This window comes from Haliotis cracherodii, unplaced genomic scaffold (genome assembly GCF_022045235.1).
Source record: "Haliotis cracherodii isolate W230 unplaced genomic scaffold, xgHalCrac1.p SCAF_25, whole genome shotgun sequence".
NCBI lineage: Eukaryota > Metazoa > Mollusca > Gastropoda > Lepetellida > Haliotidae > Haliotis > Haliotis cracherodii.
In genome coordinates, this window is record NW_027266281.1 from 15,272 (window position 1) to 41,395 (window position 26,124).

A 26,124-nucleotide genomic window follows, 5' to 3' on the forward strand; every position below is an offset into this window, starting at 1 on the left:
GTCCGGAATAACCTACCTGACACCCCCGCACCAAATATGGGAAGCCAAACAGATGGCATCCGTACTCCACCTGACTCCCCTCTCTTAGTGGACTGGGCTAGTGGAAACAGAATAGGTCAACCCATCTTGGGGGGTAGGGTTGACCTTGGTGCAGGGCCGGTCTTAAATGAAAGGAGCCAACACGGCTCACCAACCACCGAAGATTTTCGCCCCTCTTCCCCGCCTCCTGTTATCGTGCCGTCCCTCCAGACGATTAACTGTATACTTCTGGCTAACAGCATGATTGCCATCACTATTAAGTCCAAGGAATTTCGCGCCTTAGTAGACACCGGGGCTTCATCATCATGTCTCAACTTACACCACTATTTAGTTTAGGCATCAATGAAACACAACACCTACAACTTGCTCCACGGGTTAAGCTAGCTGGGGCAGATGGCACTCCACTTACCATAACAGGAATGGTTACCCTACCAATCACAGTAGCACACTTAAAACTGTCTCAGACATTTTATGTCGTGGAAGGGTTACAACAAGATGTTATACTGGGCTTGGATTTCCTAACTGACCATGTAGCTTCAATTGATTTCACTAAACGACCGTTAGTCTTACACAAGGGCCTCACAGCTACAGCCTTCCACACACCATACCCCACATTGGCAGCTCGCATGGAAAGTCAACTGACTATTCCTCCGCAAGCGGGGGCTTGTTTTTCTGAACAAATTACGTCTGGAACTAATGGACTCACAGGATTGCTGAAACCGTCTACTACTCTCGCCCAAATCTATTCTATAGTTGGTAGCCATTGTCTTGTATCTTTAGATAAAACCAGTGCACCCTTCCGGGTATTAAACCCCAAAAGCACAACAGTAAACATTCCCACCGGAACGGTAGTAGCAGACTTTGAAACTTTGGAGGAGGATTTTGACTTAGGTGTTCACTTGGTAACGACAGACTCAGAGAGCCAAGGCACAAGGGCGTCACATGTCAATAGGGATGTTACATCAGATACGTTGCAACTGCCTGTCAACACAGATGATCAGTCACCACACATGGTGTCCCTTGTCAACAATGACGTCACATCAGTTGTACATCAACTACCTGTCAACACAGACGATCAGTCACCACACATGGTGTCACTTGTCAACAATGATGTCACCTCCCATGACATCATCACAGATCAGATGACAACAACAAAACGAGAGCCGCCATCCATATTAAACAACCTTCTTCAGCTTGATAAGCCAACGCAGGACAAATACTTCAAACAAGCTGCAGAGTTGGATCTGAATTTAACTCAGGACAACCTTACTGATGAAGAACGGGACACTTTATTACTATTCCTGGGCCGACATCTCGAGGTCTTCGTCAAAGACATCACGGAACTGGGACGCACCCACCTCTTTGAATGCCACATCGATACCGGGTCCCACCTGCACTTACGCCAACGACCTTACCCCGTCAATCCAAATCAACGGGAAGAAATTAGTAAACATTTACAACAGATGCTGGATCATGACATCATCGAGCCATCCTTCTAACCATGGGCTGCCCCTGTCTTATTGGTCAAAAAGAATACTACTCTCGCCCAAATCTATTCTATAGTTGGTAGCCATTGTCTTGTATCTTTAGATAAAACCAGTGCACCCTTCCGGGTATTAAACCCCAAAAGCACAACAGTAAACATTCCCACCGGAACGGTAGTAGCAGACTTTGAAACTTTGGAGGAGGATTTTGACTTAGGTGTTCATTTGGTAATGACAGACTCAGAGAGCCAAGGCACAAGGGCGTCACATGTCAATAGGGATGTTACATCAGATACGTTGCAACTGCCTGTCAACACAGATGAACAGTCACCACACATGGTGTCCCTTGTCAACAATGACGTCACATCAGTTGTACATCAACTACCTGTCAACACAGATGATCAGTCACCACACATGGTGTCCCTTGTCAACAATGACGTCACATCAGTTGTACATCAACTACCTGTCAACACAGACGATCAGTCACCACACATGGTGTCACTTGTCAACAATGATGTCACATCAGTTGCACATCGATACCGGGTCCCACCTACACTTACGCCAACGACCTTACCCCGTCAATCCAAATCAACGGGAAGAAATTAGTAAACATTTACAACAGATGCTGGATCATGACATCATCGAGCCATCCTTCTTACCATGGGCTGCCCCTGTCTTATTGGTCAAAAAGAAGGACTCGACGACAAGATTTTGTGTAGATTTTCGCCGGCTTAACCGAATAACCTCGGTCGAGCATTGGCCATTAGTGAATATTGATCAATCGTTAATGTCGCTTGGAACAAGCCAAGCCAGTTATTACACGAGCTTGGATTTGATGGCGGGATATCACCAAGTGCCGATGGCCGAGAACAGTAAAATGAAAACTGCATTTATTGTGCAAGGGGAGGGGGCATATCAGTTCAAAGTCATGCCCTTCGGGCTGGTCAATGCCCCAAGCTGCTTCTCATTCATTATCTCGTCATTGTTCTCGATGTCATGGAAATCGGTCCTTAGTTATTTGGACGATCTTTTGATTTATTCCAAAACATTCAAAGAACACTTAGACCATTTGGAGTCAGTTTTTAACAAACTCAGGATGGCGAAATTGAAACTTAAACCTTCCAAATGTCATTTTGCCCTTTCTACCATCCACTATTTGGGTCACGTCATATCTTAGGATGGAGTGGCAATGGATCCAGCCAAGGTAGACAGTGTCGTGAACTATCCACAACCTACTAACACCAAAGCCCTCCGGTCCTCCTTGGGACTGGCAGGATATTATAGGAAATTCATCAAGGGGTACGCCAACATCGTCGAAAAACTACACTTCCTACTATGCAAGGACATCCCGTACACCTGGACAGAAGCCACAGAAAAGGCTTTTACAACTCTGAAGACAGCACTGACTACTGCACCGGTATTAGCATACCCAGATTTTTCTAGACCATTCATTCTGTCATGCGAAGCGTCAGAGCAGTGCGTGGGGTTTGTGTTATCACAAAAGAATGCTGATGGCAAGGAACACCCCATATCATTCGCGGGGAAGAGCCTGTCCCCAACCAAAAGGAAATATTCCATCACAGAAAAGGAGTGCCTTGCTATTGTCCTGGGCCTCAAACATTTCCACCCCTTTTTGGCGGATAGCCGCTGCACAGTGATCACAGACCATGCAGCTCTCCAATACTTAAACACAATCAAGGATGCGACGGGACGCATGGGTCGTTGGAGCATACTACTGTCACAGTACAATTTACACAGTGCCTATGTGCCAGGCCCCAAGAACGGGAATGCAGATGCACTCAGTCGACGCCCCTACCCTAGCCGGGAAGATGACGAACAAGAAGAGCTGTTGGGTATTGATACGATCATTAACACCCCAGACGCGGCAGACACAACGTGTAGCCAGACGGTAGCTACGGAGGCTCCTGGGAACATGGAAAAATTAAGGTACCTGGAGGGAATACCACCTGAACACCTGAGAGAGCTACAAAACGCAGACCCCATCTTCAGAGATGTCATGAACTACCTAACTGACGGGACACTGCCAGATGGAGACAAGGCAGCCAGAAAAATCATCCTAGAAGCTGCAGATTATGAACTCGACGATGGCCTACTGATACATTTCTATACACCAAGGGATCGCACGGAGCTGCCTATGCGGACTTATCGCCAAATCTGCATACCCACGCCCCTCAGACAAGACATTGTCCGGGCCTTCCATGATCATCTTCTGGCAGCACACCCCGGGGTAGACCGTTGTTATGCAGCCATCCGCTTGAAGTACTATTGGAAGGGTATGTACAGCTTCGTCAAAATGTGGATCGCTACGTGTGTACCCTGTCAAACAGCTAAACGGGACTTCCACTACCATTCGGCACCACTGAAACCACTGGAAATAGTGGATGTATTTGATCAATGGTCTATCGACCTCCTTGGGAAATTTACAACCACCAGCGAAGGGTACCAGTATGTCTTAGTCTGTGTGGATTCGGCCTCTCGATGGCCTGAAGCCTTCCCTCTCAAATCCAAGAAAGCCAAGGAAGTAGCCACAGCTTTTTAAGATGGCATCATCACCAGGCACTCTACCCCAAGAGCATTGCTAACGGACAACGGGGGGGAGTTTGTTTCACGAATCCTCTCGGAGCTGTGCAAACTCCTTGAAGTCAAACGGCTAAGGACGTCACCATTCCATCCTGCAACAAATGCAGCTGTGGAACGCATGAATAGTGTGATATCTCAAGCCATCAGGGTCTACTGTGAAGATGCTAGAGACGCATGGCCCCACTTACTCCCTAGCATTATGGTGGGATATCGGCTCAGTCCGGCAATAAACTCCACGGGTTATTCTCCATACTTCATGGTGTATGGCAGGAAACCACGACTTCCTATTGATAACATCCTTCAACCTATACCCGCGGACCTGGCATACAAAATCAGGACTGACCTCCGTCAATTGCTGGACAATTTAGAAATGGCACGGAATATCGCACAGACCAATGTCAAGGCCGCACAGGAAGCCTACAAAGCAAGGTATGATCTCAAAGCACAAGTGCCGACCTTTACCGTAGGACAAAAAGTGTGGCTCAAGAAAGGCAACCTGTTACCCCACGTGTCGAGGAAGCTCCAACGAGCATACACAGGACCATTCTACATTGTATTAGCATACGAAACCCCAAACTACCTTCTACGTCGTTGTGGAACACACAGACCACTACGGGCTCCAGTCCATGCAAACCGACTGAAACGATAGCTTGGACCTGAAAACCGGCCGATGAATGTGGTATTGCCAGATCACATTGGCACACATGACCCTGATCCCACCAACACGGACTCTGATGAGGAGGAATGGGACCCAGAAGACGATGTACCGCTGTCCATCCTCCAACGAAAAATCCAAGAAACTAACCAAACAACTGGAGCACCCCCATGCCACGACCTATCCAAGGATGAACCGGTCGTGGAGAAAATACTCCAATCCAAACGAATGGGAAAGGTCAGACACTACAAAGTTAAGTATGCAGGAGAGAATCGGAGCCGTTGGGTTCCTCACACAATACTCCCTGGCATGTTGACAGAGAACTTCCACGCTGGCCGCACATGGAGTATGAAAACATGTCAGAAAACAACACAATCAACAAACCCCAACTCCATACCCCACAAAGACTCATGCACTACAGGGACAACTTAAATACAAGAGTTTAGAAGAGACCTGAGCCGCCACAACACAAACACATCAGGACAATGGGAAGAAAAACATTGAAGGGAATTGAAACACAGACATAGCATGGTAGCGGGTACACTTAGAACCTAGAATAAGCTGAAAATGACTACCAAGACTACTGATGAGATGGTTTCTTGTCGAGGATGTAATGCCGACGAGATGGTTTCTTGTCGAGGATGTAATGCCGACAAGATGGTTTCTTGTCGAGGAAGTAATGCCGACGAGATGGTTTCTTGTCGAGGATATAATGCCGACAAGATGGTTTCTTGTCAAGGAAGTAATGCCGACGAGATGGTTTCTTGTCGAGGAAGTAATGCCGACGAGATGGTTTCTTGTCGAGGATGTAATGCCGACGAGATGGTTTCTTGTCGAGGAAGTAATGCCGACGAGATGGTTTCTTGTCGAGGAAGTAATGCCGACGAGATGGTTTTTTGTCGAGGATGTAATGCCGACGAGATGGTTTCTTGTCGAGGATGTAATGCCGACGAGATGGTTTCTTGTCGAGGATGTAATGCCGACGAGATGGTTTCTTGTCGAGGATGTAATGCCGACGAGATGGTTTCTTGTCGAGGATGTAATGCCGACGAGATGGTTTCTTGTCGAGGAAGTAATGCCGACGAGATGGTTTCTTGTCGAGGATGTAATGCCGACGAGATGGTTTCTTGTCGAGGAAGTAATGCCGACGAGATGGTTTCTTGTCGAGGATGTAATGCCGACGAGATGGTTTCTTGTCGAGGAAGTAATGCCGACGAGATGGTTTCTTGTCGAGGAAGTAATGCCGACGAGATGGGTACTTGTGGAGAAAATAATGTCAACAGGGTTATAATTATTTAGGTGGATTCAATGATGTCGCGTATCATGGGATAGATATCAGGGGTGCCAGGATTAAAAACATGTCGCCCACCACCAGTGCGCAATGGAGGTGGGTGACATGTAGGAAACTGGCATCAAATAATAGGAGGTGCCTGCTACCATGGGACTTAGTAAAGCAGTTCAGCCACTTGCACCGACACTATCACGTCCAGGGTACACGGGCAATGCACTGACAGGAACTCCACCTCACACACAATACCTTGACCACTAGGACATTGGGAAGAAAGAGTGTATGATATGAAGTTATTGCATTCCACCAATAGGGCCCCAAATACTATCACTAAGGTCATCCTTATCTGTTCCCAGGCGAGATGTTGCTCTGGCTGTTGACGACCACCATCCTAAGCCTGGTTTGGAGTACACAAGGGACAATTAGTCTGGAAAATGATCTCCAGAGATTACATTTTGGGGTTCTGTTTAAAAATTTGGGGAGACTTAAACCATACGACCAAACTTGGGTACACACATTCGCACTGACACTGCCGAAAACACTTCCTACAGATCTCACATTCAAGTTCCCGCGATGTGTCGCTGCATTTAAGGGTACTCCAGACCGATGCTTACAGACAAAGGACGCAACGGAACCACACTTGAATTACACTCGGGACATACACCACGCCGCAACCCAACACATACAGGATACCCTCGACACCATCAAACACTTCATACCAGAAAGTACAGAACCTCAAAGCCAATCCGCCAACAACGCAGCTTATTACCATTTCTGGGTGACATAGCTAAGGGCCTCACGGGGGTCGCCACAGAAAGGGATTTAAAGATCATTGTGGATCATGTCAGACTGCTAGCAAATGAAGTTCACTTAAGAGACATAGTCTTTAACCTCACGGGGCACACCATGGCATCATATATGACTAAAACTAACTCCCGCCTGGATAACCTAGTAAGAATTGTAACGCTTAATCACAACCAAATAGTCCTTGCATCACAACGTAGCCTCCGGGAGAATGACTGGTACAAACAATTATTTGCCACCTTACTCACATTAACCACACAACAGTTGCACCTTACCAACGACCTGACCACACTCACGGGACCTCTTGACCAGTACATCAAAGCTCCTACAAGGCCAACTACCACAAGAATTGATTCCATTGTCTACGCTCACAGTGGTAATAAATAGAATTCGACTCCAGTTAGCCTTACATTATCCCGACTTCGACCTCGTACATAAGGACCCGCGTCAATATTACACCCAGGCACATGTGAAAGTCACCCGGAAAGGGGATATTCTTTTCCTGTCCCTATTAGTACCCATCACCCCATTCAAGGAAGCCACTACCCTTTATCAGACCACAGCTATCCCAGTTCCATTACATGAAGACTCAAACGATACTACCATAGTCAAAAACCTTGCAAGATTCATCGCGGTGTCACAGAGAGAGATAAACGGTTTGTAGAGTTTACGAGGGAGGAGTACGACTCATGTATAGACACAACGACCACACAATGTAGTAGTCTACCAGCGGAAAGGAGCTTCGTAAATCCCACATGTACGCTTGCACTCATCCAGAATGATATCGATTTGGTACATGAATTGTGCAACTTTCACTTGGTACCCGATGGAGCGGAGTCACAACTATACGAATTAGGTACAGGACAATTACTCCTCATTAAAATACCCAAAGTAATCTACACATGCGCGAACGTAACAAAAATCCAGCAGGGATGTAAATATTGCCTGGCGCCTATCTACTGTTACTGCTCTATCCAAGCAGTAGGGAAGATGCTTCCCCCACGCCTTACTGGTTGCAGACAACCAGAAGACACATCCTTTGTAAATTACACGTTAAACGTAGCCCTGCTCCGGCATTACTTTTCGACACAAGACATCCTGAAGAGACTACCGTCCTTAGTCGCAAAAGAACCAGTTGCTTACAAAACGGCACCATTTCGATTGTCAAATGCTTCATTTACTCATCTTATGAAAACAGACACAAAAATCAGTATTAACTTAAAACATGCCGTCGCCAAAGCCAAGGCCAACGAAATTATATACACTAACCCGGCCGATCCTTTGTACCTGGATGCACTGACGAGTACTGACGGGTACACTGATTGGTTCGGTGTAGTAGCCTATTCCACTTACGCGGTGTGGGCCTGTATTGCTGTCCTATTCGTCTCGGTAGTCCTTATGAACCGCCGCATAGCGGCGATACAGGCACAACTGACCTTAAGAGCGGCGCTGGCCACGGCGACGGGAATATCCATACCTCAGAATCTCTTGGTATGGACACGCCCTACCACCACAGCAATGACAACCGCTACACCCGGACTGTCAGTGGCGGCCATATTCAAACCACTATGGAATCTGGAAATGCTGATACTACTGTTCGTGATAATACTGCTCATCTCCCTCGCAATCTATTTCTACCGGGTACAAACCAATCCAACCTCCACACTCTGCCTGAGTTTCTCAGCGCCACATGATAACATTAGGATCAATCTTTTAAAGGTAGACGCCCCACCTATGGTCCTGGCCCTTTCCCAACCACACTATATACCAGAAAATATCCAGATCAAACATCACTGTCTCACTTCAGAGATCCGCATCAAATGGCCCATGAGCAATGTGTCCCTGAGTAACACACTCACTGATACCCAAATTCCTCTCCCAGTAGTAGTGACGGTTCCCCGCCACGTGGCTGCACGGCTATATTACGTCCTCCAAGGTAGATACTTACTGTTTATGTACTTGGTACAATTTAGAACGACTTATCCCGTTACTACCGGACCCTCAAATTCTTCTGACAGTCACCCGCCAACAGCCACCCCCTATAAAAACAGGTCGGGGGGAGGACTATATCCAGCGTTAAACGTTTAACCTTATTGACTTCTAAGGCCTTATACGATAGGAATTGCCATACACCAAAATACTGTTCTCTCACATGCCGGGAGGTACTGATCAACCACATAACCGCACAGTCCAATCATATAGGACAACTTCTATTACACACTCCTAGGGACACATAACAAACACACCGTCACACGTTCATATGGACACGTATAACGCATACAATGAGGGGTCACTCCATTCTTGACGTGAGTGAGTCTCCGATAACCAGTATCTATAACGTCGGGTCGGTGTTCCTTACAGTACAATTAGGTGTTGCATTATAGTCACTACTATACAGTTCAACAGGAGTGTTACTCCCGAACTGCAAACCATACGATCGTACATATCAACACATAAGTCAGTAGCGATTATTTCCAGCCAAAGAATATTAAGTTCGACATACAGTTCAACAGGAGTGTTACTCCCGAACTGCAAACCATACGATCGTAAAAATCGACATATACCGTATTCGACGTAATAAGCGCCCAGGGCGCTCTCATAATTAGAAATATGAGGCTCTTATTAGAATATTATTTCGGTGGAAAAAACAGTGCTGAAAAATAAATTTCGTGGTTTATGCTGACAGCCTGAAATGTTTATATGCGACATATATATTTTTCCAGAATTTAATTGCCTATAATTAAGGGTGCATATGACACACGAGTGTGTATTATACGCGAATAAATAAGTCTTGTGTACATTGATCAATCCAAAGGGGTGCTAATTTGGATTGTTCACTAGCCAGTATATACGCAAATATCGCCATGGGCGCTTATTAGAGCGGGGCGCTTATTACGTCGAATACGGTAAGTCAGCAGCAATTATTCCAGGAAAAAAAAAATATTAAGTTCGACAGGGGTGTTACCCCTGGGACTGGTCAAACAAACGCCATTAAAAATACAAACCTTCGGGACAGAGTACATCCCCAGAGTGTGATAAATATATCTGCATTTTCATTACTATTATTCCCTTATATATATCTATTTATATCTATCTATACTTATTCATTTTTATAACGTGATGGAGGACCACCTGGTTGAACACGTTGTGACTCCCTATGACGAGGAATTTGGAAAAATCACCTCCCCTGTTCTCATCCCAGGGAAAATATGGAGAAAACTATGCCATCTCTCCCTCGTGTTCAAATGCCTAGCGGGGTACGTTTTCAATTTGGGTGAACGATGGGGCACCCTCCATCTCGCTAATGGGAAGTTTAAAACATATAAACGCCTGCGCTTCACGTTAAGTCCCCGGATACTGTTTTACCCAGCCCCCCTGATTTGGCCGAACGCATAGGACAGGCCCTTACCCTAGCGGCATCCCAGATTCCCACGACGGACATATCTTCCACGACGGATATAGGGGAGGCCGTACTTTTAATGTACGGCTTATATTACGATCTACCAGTCCTGGTAGACCTAGGGGACAAGACAGCAATCTGCACGTTAGACTTGGCAATCCTTTTCCAGCTGACGCAGCTTCAGACGGACATGGGGGCCGACTTGCAAGCTTATGCGGAATTGTTCTGGCAGCTGCTGGACATTCCCAGATCCGTAATTGGGTATACACTGTCCAGACCGATTACACCAGATACGATGGGAAGTTTAAGATTCGCAAGGGCCAGGTTTCCATGCAGGGGAACACAATTCGTATTGCCGCTCGTGTTCCGAAATTGTGCCCTGTGTATGGATGAAACATTCCCATTGACGGATGAGGGGACCAACTTCCCACCGATAACATTTTGTAAATGGTGTCGTCGGGTGCAGCATGCGGAATGTGCTGTCGCGCTCCTGAAACTGTCCGGTATATTCTACCGGACAGTAATACCTGACAAGGGGGCGCCAGATCCTCGACGATTTATAGATTTATAGCTTCCCCCTCCGGTTCACTTGACCGCAGCGTTGACGCCCGGAGGGATGTGGGAGAGTTGTTATCCCCCGGGGTTAAACCTAAATTTTAATTTAGACCAGTGCTCGGTTTGTCGGGTACCATTCGGACTAAATTGCGGAGAGGTGTCGGATGCAATTCCCCCTATCCTGACGCACAATCCAGCCATCAATCCACCTCAGCACCCACTGAATAGATTTGATGTCAGAGCATTTATCAATTATTTTAGGCCAGCGTCGGTGCAAGTACGACCACGACAACCGGTCCGGTTGTACTTGGGCGGGGCCTCCCAATGGAACTCTCGAGGGAGGTAACAGACGTGACAAGGCGTATCGTATTCCCTCTACGAATGAGCTTTGCGGCAACAAGGGAGGCACAAATACGCCCGTTTTACCCTCCCCAAAGCTCAACCTTTTGGGATGAGTTCCAGTGGAATGGCGGGGACAGTGAACCCGTCACCAGACACACGTATAACAGGGACCGGGACGCGGAATCATAATAATAATAAAAAAAATTAATAATAATACAAAAACAAAAATCTACGAAGTAACAGCTCGGTCGAATCAGGGAACCAAATATTAATAATAAGTAAGATAAGTCTAAATTGGGACTAAAGTACTCGTCCAAGAGGAGTCCCATGTGTCTACAGGGTGGCTATCAAGACCTTTAAGCCAATATATATATGGCAATGTAGTTACGTTACGAATTTTATAGTAAAAATATTGTTAGTACATTTGAAGATATATTTGTATTAGAATTGGTCATAGGCGACCTAGTATTAGCATGAATGATGTGAAAAAAAATTGTTATTAGACATTGAACTTGTTATTGTTAAAATGATGTGATAAGATTAATGTTGCACACTGAATGTAATTTTTGTTGTTGTGAAAATGTACACGGGTGTTGTTGTGAAACTGTATATGGTCAACCAGTTTATGGTCACGATGGTTATCCCCTACCTATTCCAAAATTCAAAAAGGGAGCCAACCTGGATTTCCACGTCTTGAGAGTGTGAGGACACATTCCTCGCCAAAACGGGGGTCGTATTATAGGCATATAAGTGTAATATATATTTAGATAATTAACAAGTAATTAAAGTAATTAATGAAGCATTAAGATACATACTGATTATATAAAAGATCAAGAGGGAGAGTTGGGGTCGGTAAGTCATATATGTATAATACAGGCAACTCTGGTTAGCTGAAGACTACGGGAGCATGTGGCCACGAGCATCCAGGGATGAGGGCAGTAGGTCGAGGGCTACAGCATCCAGGGATGAGGGCAGTAGGTCGAGGGCTATACATTATCGAAAAATGATTAACAGATGAGGAAATAGATAAAGGGGTAGAATAGAGTTGGGAGGTACGGGAACGTCAGGGACTTGGGACATATATGGTATGGGGGAGAATAGTTCGAATTCCGAAGGGTGAGGAGCTACTTTATGGCAAGTCCAAATAAGGTTCTGGTTATTGGAGAAGAGTGGGGAAGAACGACCTAAGGTAAGGGGGGAAAGGTGTTTGACCAATGAAATAGGAAAAAATGGGTAAAACCTTGACGTAAGCTGGGGGGTAAAAAGACGGGGAGACCCAAGGTTCGGGGAGACTGGAGGATCTCAATTGAGCATCACGATCTCGACCTTTCTCTGAAAAACAACAGTTTACACCTCCAGTATTTCGGCCAGGGCTGAAGCTTCGCGGCTAAAGTCCATAAACCATCGTGACTAGAAGTTGGTGATCAATCTTACGTGATTGAATAAACAGTCATCAACGAAAGAAAACTCTTTGTGCTCATTGGGAGAACTACGGTAATTTATCCAAGGCCCTCGGGTACTGACCTTGTACCTCTCGCAACATCCCAGTCTGTCAGCACCAAGAACGAGGGGATTACCGTGGTTCAGGTGAGGAGGTAACGACTGTTACACTCCGGCTAATTAACACCAATTAACGCCTATAATTAAGGTGTTAAAAGTACCTTGGATACTTGCATCAATAGTCAGGTATGCCACAAAATGTCTTTTTTGATCACAGTTAGCTTGTCTGGCACAGTGTTTATCTAGGGGGAATTTACACCAGTTCAGAGGCATTTAGCATTGAGTGCGAGAACTTGACATTATCAAAGTCCTTTCCATCACTTGCTCCTGATCTCAGTGAAGAACAATTTACTTTTGTTTATGACACAATGTTTACATTACACCCATAGTGTTTCCTGGGAAGAATATAGGTCCCCTGCAACCTAAGATGGAGACAAGATGGTCAGGCTCTGTGCCTGGGTTGATGGAGAGCGTAGCTTGATGTCAAAACGAACAAGCAGAAATACTTGAAAAAATAACTTTTGCCATTATACAATATCATTAAAATCAGATCTTAGTTCTTGCTACCACTGAATAAAGATCTTGGGACATCTCATTAGAGGTGACGTCACAACGACCTTTCATCAAACCAATCACATCATTGCTGACTAGATCAAGAAAGTAACAGTTGGAACGTGTTATGTAATAATGCAACATAAAAAATGTTAGCATGGGCTATTCCGAAACGACAGTTACGAGCTGTACGACTGATTCTGTCTAAATCATCATCTATTTCTCATTTAAATCGGAAAAATAATTGAAATGGAAGAGACTTTCTATCGTCCGTGGGAAGTACTGTGATAAATTGCCGGCCATCCATCAATTTATTTCTTGTCATTTTTCAAATTTTGATTCCATATTTGTAGTCTGGAATGGCAGTCGACAGTTTGAAACTCGTGCCATAAAGTTTGAGAAAGCTGCTTTCTGATTGGCTCCTGTCAACTTCTTGTCAGTCATTTCATTGGTTGGTCAAAGTTTGTGAAAGGTCATTAAATGACCTATTATTGGATGTCCTCAGATCTTTGTGTAGTGTTAGAGACATTAAATTTTTGAACACAATATGGAGCCATCATGTACTTACAGACACGCTCGCCTGTTGAGCCGAGGTACAACACAGTATGGAGCCATCACTTTGTACTTACAGACACGCTCGCCTGTAGAGCCGAGGTACAACACAGTATGGAGCCATCACATTGTACTTACAGACACGCTCGCCTGTTGAGCCGAGGTACAACACAATATGGAGCCATCACATTGTACTTACAGACACGCTCGCCTGTAGAGCCGAGGTACAACACAGTATGGAGCCATCACATTGTACTTACAGACACGCTCGCCTGTAGAGCCGAGGTACAACACAGTATGGAGCCATCACATTGTACTTACAGACACGCTCGCCTGTAGAGCCGAGGTACAACACAGTATGGAGCCATCACATTGTACTTACAGACACGCTCGCCTGTAGAGCCGAGGTACAACACAATATGGAGCCATCATGTACTTACAGACACGCTCGCCTGTAGAGCCGAGGTACAACACAGTATGGAGCCATCACATTGTACTTACAGACACGCTCGCCTGTTGAGCCGAGGTACAACACAATATGGAGCCATCACATTGTACTTACAGACACGCTCGCCTGTTGAGCCGAGGTACAACACAGTATGGAGCCATCACATTGTACTTACAGACACGCTCGCCTGTAGAGCTGAGGTACAACACAGTATGGAGCCATCACATTGTACTTACAGACACGCTCGCCTGTTGAGCCGAGATACAACACAGTATGGAGCCATCACATTGTACTTACAGACACGCTCGCCTGTAGAGCCGAGGTACAACACAATATGGAGCCATCATGTACTTACAGACACGCTCGCCTGTTGAGCCGAGGTACAACACAGTATGGAGCCATCACATTGTACTTACAGACACGCTCGCCTGTTGAGCCGAGGTACAACACAGTATGGAGCCATCACATTGTACTTACAGACACGCTCGCCTGTTGAGCCGAGGTACAACACAGTATGGAGCCATCACATTGTACTTACAGACACGCTCGCCTGTAGAGCCGAGGTACAACACAATATGGAGCCATCACTTTGTACTTACAGACACGCTCGCCTGTAGAGCCGAGGTACAACACAGTATGGAGCCATCACATTGTACTTACAGACACGCTCGCCTGTAGAGCCGAGGTACAACACAGTATGGAGCCATCACATTGTACTTACAGACACGCTCGCCTGTTGAGCCGAGGTACAACACAATATGGAGCCATCACTTTGTACTTACAGACACGCTCGCCTGTAGAGCCGAGGTACAACACAGTATGGAGCCATCACATTGTACTTACAGACACGCTCGCCTGTAGAGCTGAGGTACAACACAGTATGGAGCCATCACATTGTACTTACAGACACGCTCGCCTGTTGAGCCGAGATACAACACAGTATGGAGCCATCACATTGTACTTACAGACACGCTCGCCTGTAGAGCCGAGATACAACACAGTATGGAGCCATCACTTTGTACTTACAGACACGCTCGCCTGTTGAGCCGAGATACAACACAGTATGGAGCCATCACTTTGTACTTACAGACACGCTCGCCTGTTGAGCCGAGGTACAACACAGTATGGAGCCATCACTTTGTACTTACAGACACGCTCGCCTGTTGAGCCGAGGTACAACACAGTATGGAGCCATCACATTGTACTTACAGACACGCTCGCCTGTAGAGCCGAGGTACAACACAGTATGGAGCCATCACATTGTACTTACAGACACGCTCGCCTGTTGAGCCGAGGTACAACACAATATGGAGCCATCACTTTGTACTTACAGACACGCTCGCCTGTAGAGCCGAGGTACAACACAGTATGGAGCCATCACATTGTACTTACAGACACGCTCACCTGTAGAGCCGAGGTACAACACAGTATGGAGCCATCACATTGTACTTACAGACACGCTCGCCTGTTGAGCCGAGATACAACACAGTATGGAGCCATCACTTTGTACTTACAGACACGCTCGCCTGTTGAGCCGAGGTACAACACAGTATGGAGCCATCACTTTGTACTTACAGACACGCTCGCCTGTTGAGCCGAGGTACAACACAGTATTGAGCCATCACATTGTACTTACAGACACGCTCGCCTGTAGAGCCGAGGTACAACACAGTATGGAGCCATCACATTGTACTTACAGACACGCTCGCCTGTTGAGCCGAGGTACAACACAATATGGAGCCATCACTTTGTACTTACAGACACGCTCGCCTGTAGAGCCGAGGTACAACACAGTATGGAGCCATCACATTGTACTTACAGACACGCTCACCTGTAGAGCCGAGGTACAACACAGTATGGAGCCATCACATTGTACTTACAGACACGCTCGCCTGTTGAGCCGAGATACAACACAGTATGGAGCCATCACATTGTACTTACAGACACGCTCGCCTGTAGAGCCGAGGTACAACACAGTATGGAGCCATCACATTGTACTTACAGACACGCTCGCCTGTAGAGCCGAGGTACAACACAGTATGGAGCCATCACTTTGTACTTACAGACACGCTCGCCTGTTGAGCCGAGATACAACACAGTATGGAGCCATCACTTTGTACTTACAGACACGCTCGCCTGTAGAGCCGAGGTACAACACAATATGGAGCCATCACATTGTACTTACAGAAACGCTCGCCTGTTGAGCCGAGGTACAACACAGTATGGAGCCATCACATTGTACTTACAGACACGCTCGCCTGTAGAGCCGAGGTACAACACAGTATGGAGCCATCACATTGTACTTACAGACACGCTCGCCTGTAGAGCCGAGGTACAACACAGTATGGAGCCATCACATTGTACTTACAGACACGCTCGCCTGTTGAGCCGAGGTACAACACAGTATGGAGCCATCACATTGTACTTACAGACACGCTCGCCTGTAGAGCCGAGGTACAACACAGTATGGAGCCATCACATTGTACTTACAGACACGCTCGCCTGTAGAGCCGAGGTACAACACAGTATGGAGCCATCACATTGTACTTACAGACACGCTCGCCTGTAGAGCCGAGGTACAACACAATATGGAGCCATCACATTGTACTTACAGACACGCTCGCCTGTTGAGCCGAGGTACAACACAGTATGGAGCCATCACATTGTACTTACAGACACGCTCGCCTGTTGAGCCGAGGTACAACACAGTATGGAGCCATCACATTGTACTTACAGACACGCTCGCCTGTTGAGCCGAGGTACAACACAATATGGAGCCATCATGTACTTACAGACACGCTCGCCTGTAGAGCCGAGGTACAACACAGTATGGAGCCATCACATTGTACTTACAGACACGCTCGCCTGTAGAGCCGAGGTACAACACAGTATGGAGCCATCACTTTGTACTTACAGACACGCTCGCCTGTAGAGCCGAGGTACAACACAGTATGGAGCCATCACTTTGTACTTACAGACACGCTCGCCTGTAGAGCCGAGGTACAACACAGTATGGAGCCATCACATTGTACTTACAGACACGCTCGCCTGTAGAGCCGAGGTACAACACAGTATGGAGCCATCACATTGTACTTACAGACACGCTCGCCTGTAGAGCCGAGGTACAACACAGTATGGAGCCATCACATTGTACTTACAGACACGCTCGCCTGTTGAGCCGAGGTACAACACAGTATGGAGCCATCACATTGTACTTACAGACACGCTCGCCTGTAGAGCCGAGGTACAACACAGTATGGAGCCATCACTTTGTACTTACAGACACGCTCGCCTGTAGAGCCGAGGTACAACACAGTATGGAGCCATCACATTGTACTTACAGACACGCTCGCCTGTAGGGCCGAGGTACAACACAGTATGGAGCCATCACATTGTACTTACAGACACGCTCGCCTGTAGAGCCGAGGTACAACACAGTATGGAGCCATCACATTGTACTTACAGACACGCTCGCCTGTTGAGCCGAGGTACAACACAATATGGAGCCATCACTTTGTACTTACAGACACGCTCGCCTGTAGAGCCGAGGTACAACACAGTATGGAGCCATCACATTGTACTTACAGACACGCTCGCCTGTAGAGCCGTGGTACAACACAGTATGGAGCCATCACATTGTACTTACAGACACGCTCGCCTGTTGAGCCGTGGTACAACACAGTATGGAGCCATCACTTTGTACTTACAGACACGCTCGCCTGTAGAGCCGAGGTACAACACAATGAGGTTCGTGAGGCCCGAGATCCACAGAATAACTTCACCAACAATCAGGTATGTGTTGATCGACCTGCACGATATACCTGAAACAATGACAGATGTAGGATATACCTGTTACAATGACAGATATAGGATATACCTGTAACAATGACAGATATAGGATATACCTGTAACAATGACAGATATAGGATATACCTGTAACAATGACAGATATAGGATATACCTGTAACAATGACAGATATAGGATATTCCTGTAACAATAACAGGTGTAGGATATACCTGTAACAATAACAGGTGTAGGATATACCTGTAACAATAACAGGTGTAGGATATACATGTAACAATAAAAGGTGTAGGATATACCTGTAACAATAACAGCTTTAGGATATACCTGTAGCTGGTGATACTGACTTGGGCACGTCGTGTATATCTGTGTGACAGTGCTGGAGGTACTGACCTGGGAATGTCATGTATATCTGTGTGACAGTGCTGGCTGTAATGACCTGGGCATGTCATGTATATCTGTGTGACAGTGCTGGCTGTACTGACCTGGGAATGTCATGTATATCTGTGTGCCAGTGCTGGAGGTACTGACCTGGGAATGTCATGTATATCTGTGTGACAGTGCTGGAGGTACTGACCTGGGCATGTCCTGTATATCTGTGTGACAGTGCTGGCTGTACTGACCTGGGCATGTCATGTATATCTGTGTGACAGTGCTGGAGGTACTGACCTGGGCATGTCGTGTATATCTGTGTGACAGTGCTGGCTGTACTGACCTGGGCATGTCATGTATATCTGTGTGACAGCGCTGGCTGTACTGACCTGGGCATGTCGTGTATATCTGTGTGACAGTGCTGGAGGTACTGACCTGGGCATGTCATGTATATCTGTGTGACAGTGCTGGCTGTACTGACCTGGGCACGTCGTGTATATCTGTGTGACAGTGCTGGCATCCAGACATCCAGTAGCTGCTCCAGTTACTGAGCACATGAAGACCTCTCCATTCAGCTTGGTGTCCTTCATGGAGAGACTAGAACCAACTGATGTCGACTCAGCAAAAGTGCTTCCCTGAAACACCCAAAATATTTCCCTAATATTACCCATTGTGTTGGCCAAAACACCATTAATACATACATATTAGACTGCTTTGCCAAGTAACTTCCTGACATTTCAATCTAAGTATATAAGTTGGAGTACAATCTTCCTTTGAGATCTACTAAGGCGTTCACACAGTGCTGATTATGGCTCCTGTCTGAGATCAGCTAGGCAGCGCTATGACACGAAAAGTGAAAAAGTTGGATTACTATCCTCAATGATCTGGAATGTCCTATCCTTGTCTGAACGCAAGTTGTATACGTTCGTAACAGAGTCCTACAGATCGGGAAAGGTCCAGAGAGGTCGGCCAAGCAATCCCGAGAGTACGGTGCTTCCCGTAACCTTCTCGAAACTCAGACGATTTTTGTATCGGATCCAGAGCTCCAGATAAGCAGCGTATCTGCATAAAATACGCATCAGAAATGCAGAAATATGCAGAAAAATAAAATCCAAGCGTATCACATACGCAATGAACATTACAGATACGCTACAAAAATAAAACTTGTGCATATCATCAAAATATTGTGAAGTAACCCTGCGTATTTGATTAGCAAATCAGCAACTTATTTTGAAATAATAGACGGGCATTCCGTCAACCTACCTTGCCAAACTCCTAGATGATAGTTACATCATCATCATTTGTGGAAGTATCGTGGTATTTTTGAGTTCTATAAAGCTCTCGAACCCACACGACACCAGTTTGGAGGGACTAGATATATAGTGTTTTTAAATATTTAACTTAAATTACCACGTGTAAAAACTAGTGGGTAACAGAAATTTGAATACCCAGATAGAATTACTGATACCCAATGATTTTTAAATGCATGTGTGAAATACCCAAAACACGAAAAGCTTATCTGGAGCTCTGCAGATCAAAATCTTAACAATGTCCTGTGTTGTCTGGACGGTGTCCTGTGGATCGGGACGCTGTCGTGATGAAGGGGCATGAATTGTTCATCTCCGTTTCTTTTCGATTGAGTCCAGATTGCATCCAGATCTTGCCGAATGCAAACGGTCTTTGTCGGTCCACTGTCCAGTCACTGTCCATCTCTGTCTGATCAGATTTGGGAGAATTGGGACGCTGTCGGGACAGATTCTGTCGTTTTTTACCATGCGGAATATACAAATTGGATCAGATTCGGATTGAGAATGGAAGAATCAGGACAAATTCCGCTGGAAACAGCTGAATCGAGATGCTTCCTGAACAATATTTGATTGTTGTTGTGATTAAATAAATGTTTTTACAAATTTGTGAATTTCCCGCCACGAATCACAGGATCTTGATCAGACTTTTGACAAATTCTAATCAGGAATGGTCCCATCAAGGACGGACGTAAAAATCCTGAATGTGTGACTGGGCCCTAACGCCAATCATACATCCTAAAAGCAGTGTTCACAGCTGATAATCTCATCTGTTACAAGATAAGCTGCATGGCTTCCAGTTGGTCCCTCAAAAACTGTGTTGGTTGGTTGGTTGTTTATTGCCACACTCAGCAATATTCCAAACATATGACGGTGGACTGTAAATAAATGAGCCTGGACTAGACAATCCAGTGATTGATATCACGAGCATCGATCCACGCAATTGGGATCTATGACATGCTTCAACCAAGTCAGTGAGTCTGATTACCTGATCCCGTTAGCAAGCACAGTTACCTTTACCAGCAAGCAGGGGTTGTCATTCTGAGTTTCCAAAAACATGTCACAATTTGGGGGTGCATTTTGTTCAATTAAGTGTGAAACACCTAAATATATATTGGAAACTAGCCATGAAAATTCAACATTGCTGAAGGAATCCGGCAGGTATCCGGCAGGTATCCGGATGCAATCCTGGTAAATGATGTTAGCCTGGGCATATCAGATAGCTGTAGTAACATTCTGTGTCATTTTAGTTGTAAATATCCCCTTAAAGTTGAGATCTATGGGCATGTACTTTTGGAGAAGACAATTTTTTCAATCTTTTTAGATGTTAAGCTGTTTAATGAACAAACATCAGTTCTAATACGTGTATGATGATATCCTTAAATTTCATGTTCAGACTTCCAGATTGTTCTGAGTGAAAGTATAAACTCATCGACTGTGTGCTCACTTGGGTCCTAGTGAGATGATAATATGATTATTTGTAAAGGTACAAGTACTTGTTACGAGCATACCAGCTTCATTTAAGTTTGAAACACAATATGCCTCACTCTGAGGGTGACATGTACCAGATTTCATCACACTACAGAGAGCTGTTCCTCAGTTACTGTGAACATTTTTACTGAAAGACATTGAAAGCTAATCTGGCCTTCAATATCAGTTGCGACTATTTCAAAAACAATTGTAAATTGCTTCATTCAGTATAACATTGACAAACATATGACAATGATATACAACTATATGAGTAAGAGTTATTTAGACTTCTGCAGGAAAAGGCACATTAGAGAACAAGAGTCATCAGAAAGATGACATAACCCCCCGGCAGATGTCTGTAAAGTAACCACTAGTAAATGTGCATTTCTGTATGTAATGAGTCAACAGTTTAAAGTTCTTTAAGAAGCATACATTGTTTATCCACAAAAGATCCACCATGGTCGCATCCATATGAATGCCAAGTTTTGATCAAATACATTGAATGGTTTTCGAATTCTGCCCCAGAAACGAACCTCATCCCCAATTGAGTCTATGTCCAACTTCATTCCATAAAAAATAAAAAAAATAAAAATTAGAAAAATCCCAAAATATCAAAAGGCAACACTTCAGTATGTGCCTGATAGCTTTGCCAAGTTTCGATCAAATACACTGAATGTTTTTTGAATTCTGCCCCGGAAACGAACCCCATCCCCAATTGAGTCTATGTCCAACGTCATTCCATAAAAAAAAAAATTATTTTTTTTTTAGAAAAATCCCAAAATACCAATAGGCACCACTTCAGTATGTGCCTGATAGATTTGCCAAGTTTCGATCAAATACACTGAATGGTTTGGGAATCCTTCCCCTGGAAAAGGAAATGATTACGGATGGACGGACGGACAGACAGACTGGCTGATCGCTATATCACCCCGTATTATATGCCGGGGGGGTAAAAAGTAAGTGTATGACCTGTTGCCAACTTCTATCCCTGCCCTAAGGAAGAGTTTGGCCATTAACAATTTTTTTGTCTGGCTATGACATTGACCTTTGACATAGCAGATCAATGTTTTATTCCAAAGATGTCCAAGCAATGCATGGTTTCATCCGATAACTGTGGCTATCAAACTGAGGCAAAATATTGGAAAATCCCCATTAACACCTGGCTAAAGAAACATAAACAACAAACAAATTATCAATTTCTTTTATTTATATGCCTATATCACACACTGAACATTGTTCACATGATGGTTCCTGATGCAGTATGCAATTTCCTCCTATTCTTCAATACTCATAACAGAGTGGGATAACTGTTCGCTTGAAAGCATAAGCAGACCATGCTCACCAGTTCAGAGTTACTTGCCCTCAAATATCCTTTCCCTTTTATATTGCCCTGGAAAAACAGGAACCAGGATGAGGGCAGGCCAGATCGGCTCTATCCCTGTTGCATTGTGTTAGTAGAATTGTGAACATTCTATTTGGTGTTTGGGTCCACATTTATAGACAAGTAGTCGCAAACATCATTCCTTTCAAGTGATTACCACATGGCCAAAGACAATATTTCTTCAACGTCCTTGAAGGGTCCCACTCCGACTTGGCATTGGTTGGTCTTCTCACATTAGCCAGACCAGCCTTTGTGAGTGTGTCCCAGTGTCAATTGGGATATAACTTCTTGGTAGGCCCCCATTGAAATAACAGGATTCTCCTCATCACTGTCTGCCTATCACTTCTGATATCTGGAAGGGTCCTTCCAGACTGTCAACCAGTCATCCGGGTATCTCAAGCTGGACTTCAGTTTCTGCAAAATTATGTATAAAGATTGTAGCAATAGAAAAGAATTGTTGCAACATGTACTTACAGATAAAAGGCAGCAAATTCACTTAATTTATCATCTTTGAGTTTTGTTATATACCAAACATTTGAGATATATATTGTTCCATGCTGATGAGTTGAAACAATCATTAACTGACATCTCTTAAAAATGCTTCCCATACAAGCCAAAGTAATAGATGAGGTAGCAAGTGGGCTCATTGATCGCTCGTAATCGTACCCAATAACGTGGGATGTTGTCCATAACAGTCATCATCGGTGCGTCTGGATCGAGCTCATAACATTACTCACTGGTTTGCCTAGTTGGGATTTGAGATTTGATTATTTATAATCCTTGTCATTTAGCTGAACTATTGTTGGATGTGGTGTTAAATGAGTGAAATGGGAAGAGAGCCCGAAGTGATGCAGGTCTTACATGTTTACCACTTTGATGAAACCCACAAGCAAGTGTATGATGCTACCCTCGATTCAAACCCACGACCATTGGTTTCTGTCAAGCCCAAGAGATGCAACTATGCACAGCAAGTTGTGGTGCCTTTGATAATTAGGCCATCCATGCCAACAGGTGATAAAGAACAAGCAAACTGAAAAAATATTTGCAGAATAGCTACATGAACATGATGAACCAAACAGAATAATTTCAAATATTTACCACTCACTGCTACTCTTCTCTTGTTCCTCATTGCTTCCCTTTTTCCATTGATGCTGTGCAGATGACTGACTCATTCATTCATCCAGACATTCTGCAAAAATAAGTAGCATTCACATTACAGAAATATCCAAACTGTACATGCTGTACATTGAATTCAATTGAAAAGGCCCCAGTTGAGTTTCCAACTTAGAACTGTCCTTATTAAAATATTTCATCCCAAACATTCAGAGATAAAACATAATCCCATATTTAACAACTGTCAAACAATTATTGGGTCATTCAACATACACTTTACATAGGGAATCACTTGTTGCAAAAAAGTCATTCCATGAAATATTGAATTATTTAGTTATGAAGCTTATACAAAACAAGGACATAACAGTGTAATTATAAAAATATGTTAAGCGTAAAAAAAATAAAGTCTTTGGTGGCCATTATTGTAAATTATAGTCTGTATTAGCATCCCACAAAAGTTTAGAGTTAATAATCGTTCCTAGATCTTAGTACATTTCTTCATTATCTATAAAAAGCGGATCTAATTTGGATCATCTTGTTTTGACCACAAATCCATTACGCCCCTTATGCAAATCCTTGTCGTCATAACAAACAGTTGACCATAATACTAAAAAAGGACCCATGGCGTTTACGGTAAAGTATGTAGAGCAGGAAAATATCAAAATCAATCCGTTCCATAAGATCTCTGCACGGAAATCATAAGGTCACGAAGCCCTGCTACGTACCTGGCATCCGCATTTGCTGCCAATCGCCTTTCCAAATACTGTTGACTTCCGCGTTGTGGATGGCTCAGAGGAACTTCGGCCGGCATTTCCGTGGTGGAGGTGAATGAGAACAATGTATCGATACACGAGGTAAGCTTATCGTAATCAAGCATGACAGTGTATATCGATACACGAGGTTTGTTTACGTCCATGTTCTAAAATGGCGCCCTGGACCGCAGGGGAATATGGGTAAATTGGCTTGTTCCGGGTTAACACAAAGCTGGGCCCCCGTCTCTAATATCACAATATTGTTTGGCGCAAGTTGGCGATGCGCATAGGGAGCCCGGAACCAGTTTAACACGACATAAGCTGGTTCCCGGCTCTCTATGCGCGTCGTCAACTTGCGCCAAGTTATATTAGAGACGAGGCCCAGCTTATACACTGAACACGATCGGTCATTTCGTCAAAATTGGCCAAATATTGAGATTGCAGCTGAGGTAATGCTGGCAGCTGAAGTGACACATTAAGGTAAGGAATATGTGAATATTACAATGATCACGTATTAAAGTAATTTACCACATGTAAGCCTGTCACATGTGACACATTAACTTTCATAGCCAACATGTAAGTAAATGTATCAGGATATAATTATATTTTTATATAACAAGTAGCCTGTCTATCATATGTTAGTATTTGCTTATGTATATAATGAAGAAATATGTTTACTTTAACTGGATAATTTGTATGCTAATGTGACTCACTGTCTTATTTCATATACTCCCTTTACTCTGTGAGATGATTAATAGCCTCAACATATTTTTCCAGATGTGAAGAATCAAGAACAGCTTTAATGACAGGGAAGTTTTGCATCAGAGATCATCGTGAAGTGGAAGATAAGACATTTTAACGGTATGAACATTTTCACTTGAACTAGCTGAACAATAACCATGATGACAACTTTATCATGGGGGAATTTTGGGTGGTGGGGTAGCCTAGTGGTTGAAGCGTTCACTCTTCGTGCTGAAGACCCATGCAGGTTTGATTCCTGCCACATAGCTGCGATATTGCTGAGTGTGGCGTTAAACATCAAACAAAGCTAACAGCCGCATACATACTCACATGGGGATTCCAGGTTGAAGTTAGTCCCCATCAACATGATCAACCTATGCTAGTTGTAAGAGATAACTTAATGGATCGGCTGATCAGGCTCGCTGACTTGGTTGATCCATGTCATTGTATCCCAATTGTGTGGATGGATGCTCATGATGTCAATCACTGGATAGTCTGGTCCAGACTTGATTACTTACAGACCGCCGTCATTTAGCTGGAATATGGCTGAGTGCAGAGTTAAACAACAAACACCAACATGATTCTACAACCTGCTCTTGTGGATACCATTTTGAGGATCCTACACATAACTTCTTTTCGGGTCATTAAGTATTGCAATATGTTCTACTACATGTGTTTTAAACATATATTTTTTTCATTGGCTTATCTAAATGATGCTCAAATACAAAATAATTAATAATATAATACTAATTCTATACTATTGCAAACTATCAGTTGAGCAATAATGTAATCATCTGATTATAATTAGATAATGAAGGAGAAGTCCATATTGATTAAATCTACCAGATTCTGAGATAAATGCACGTATTGATTGATTTATTTCAATGTTTTCCTGTACATAATTTTCAACAATTCCATATAAAGCTTTCTTATATCCATGCTGTATAATAATAATACCTATTATTTCTA

General features: G+C 44.3%; 1 protein-coding gene, 1 long non-coding RNA gene and 1 pseudogene across 3 annotated transcripts in view; 1 reads left to right on the plus strand and 2 right to left on the minus strand.

The window, feature by feature from the left end:
* LOC139472850 (uncharacterized) overlaps positions 1-26,124 on the minus strand; it is a 58,478-nt gene that overhangs the window by 10,551 nt on the left and 21,803 nt on the right. For both annotated transcript variants that reach the window (XM_071255319.1, XM_071255318.1), the window contains exons 5-6: positions 18,876-19,029; positions 17,928-18,041 (exon numbers count right to left, since the gene is read on the minus strand). In XM_071255319.1, coding sequence (XP_071111420.1) covers positions 17,928-18,041; positions 18,876-19,029 — 268 coding nt within the window. The remainder of the gene's footprint in view (positions 1-17,927; positions 18,042-18,875; positions 19,030-26,124) is intronic.
* LOC139472855 (uncharacterized) lies at positions 9,992-11,357 on the plus strand (annotated as a pseudogene).
* On the minus strand, positions 22,735-24,716 carry LOC139472854 (uncharacterized). The gene is made up of 3 exons (XR_011653906.1): positions 24,388-24,716; positions 23,648-23,738; positions 22,735-22,963 (listed from the first exon to the last, which is right to left on the minus strand). It is a non-coding gene; the product is annotated as an uncharacterized lncRNA (long non-coding RNA).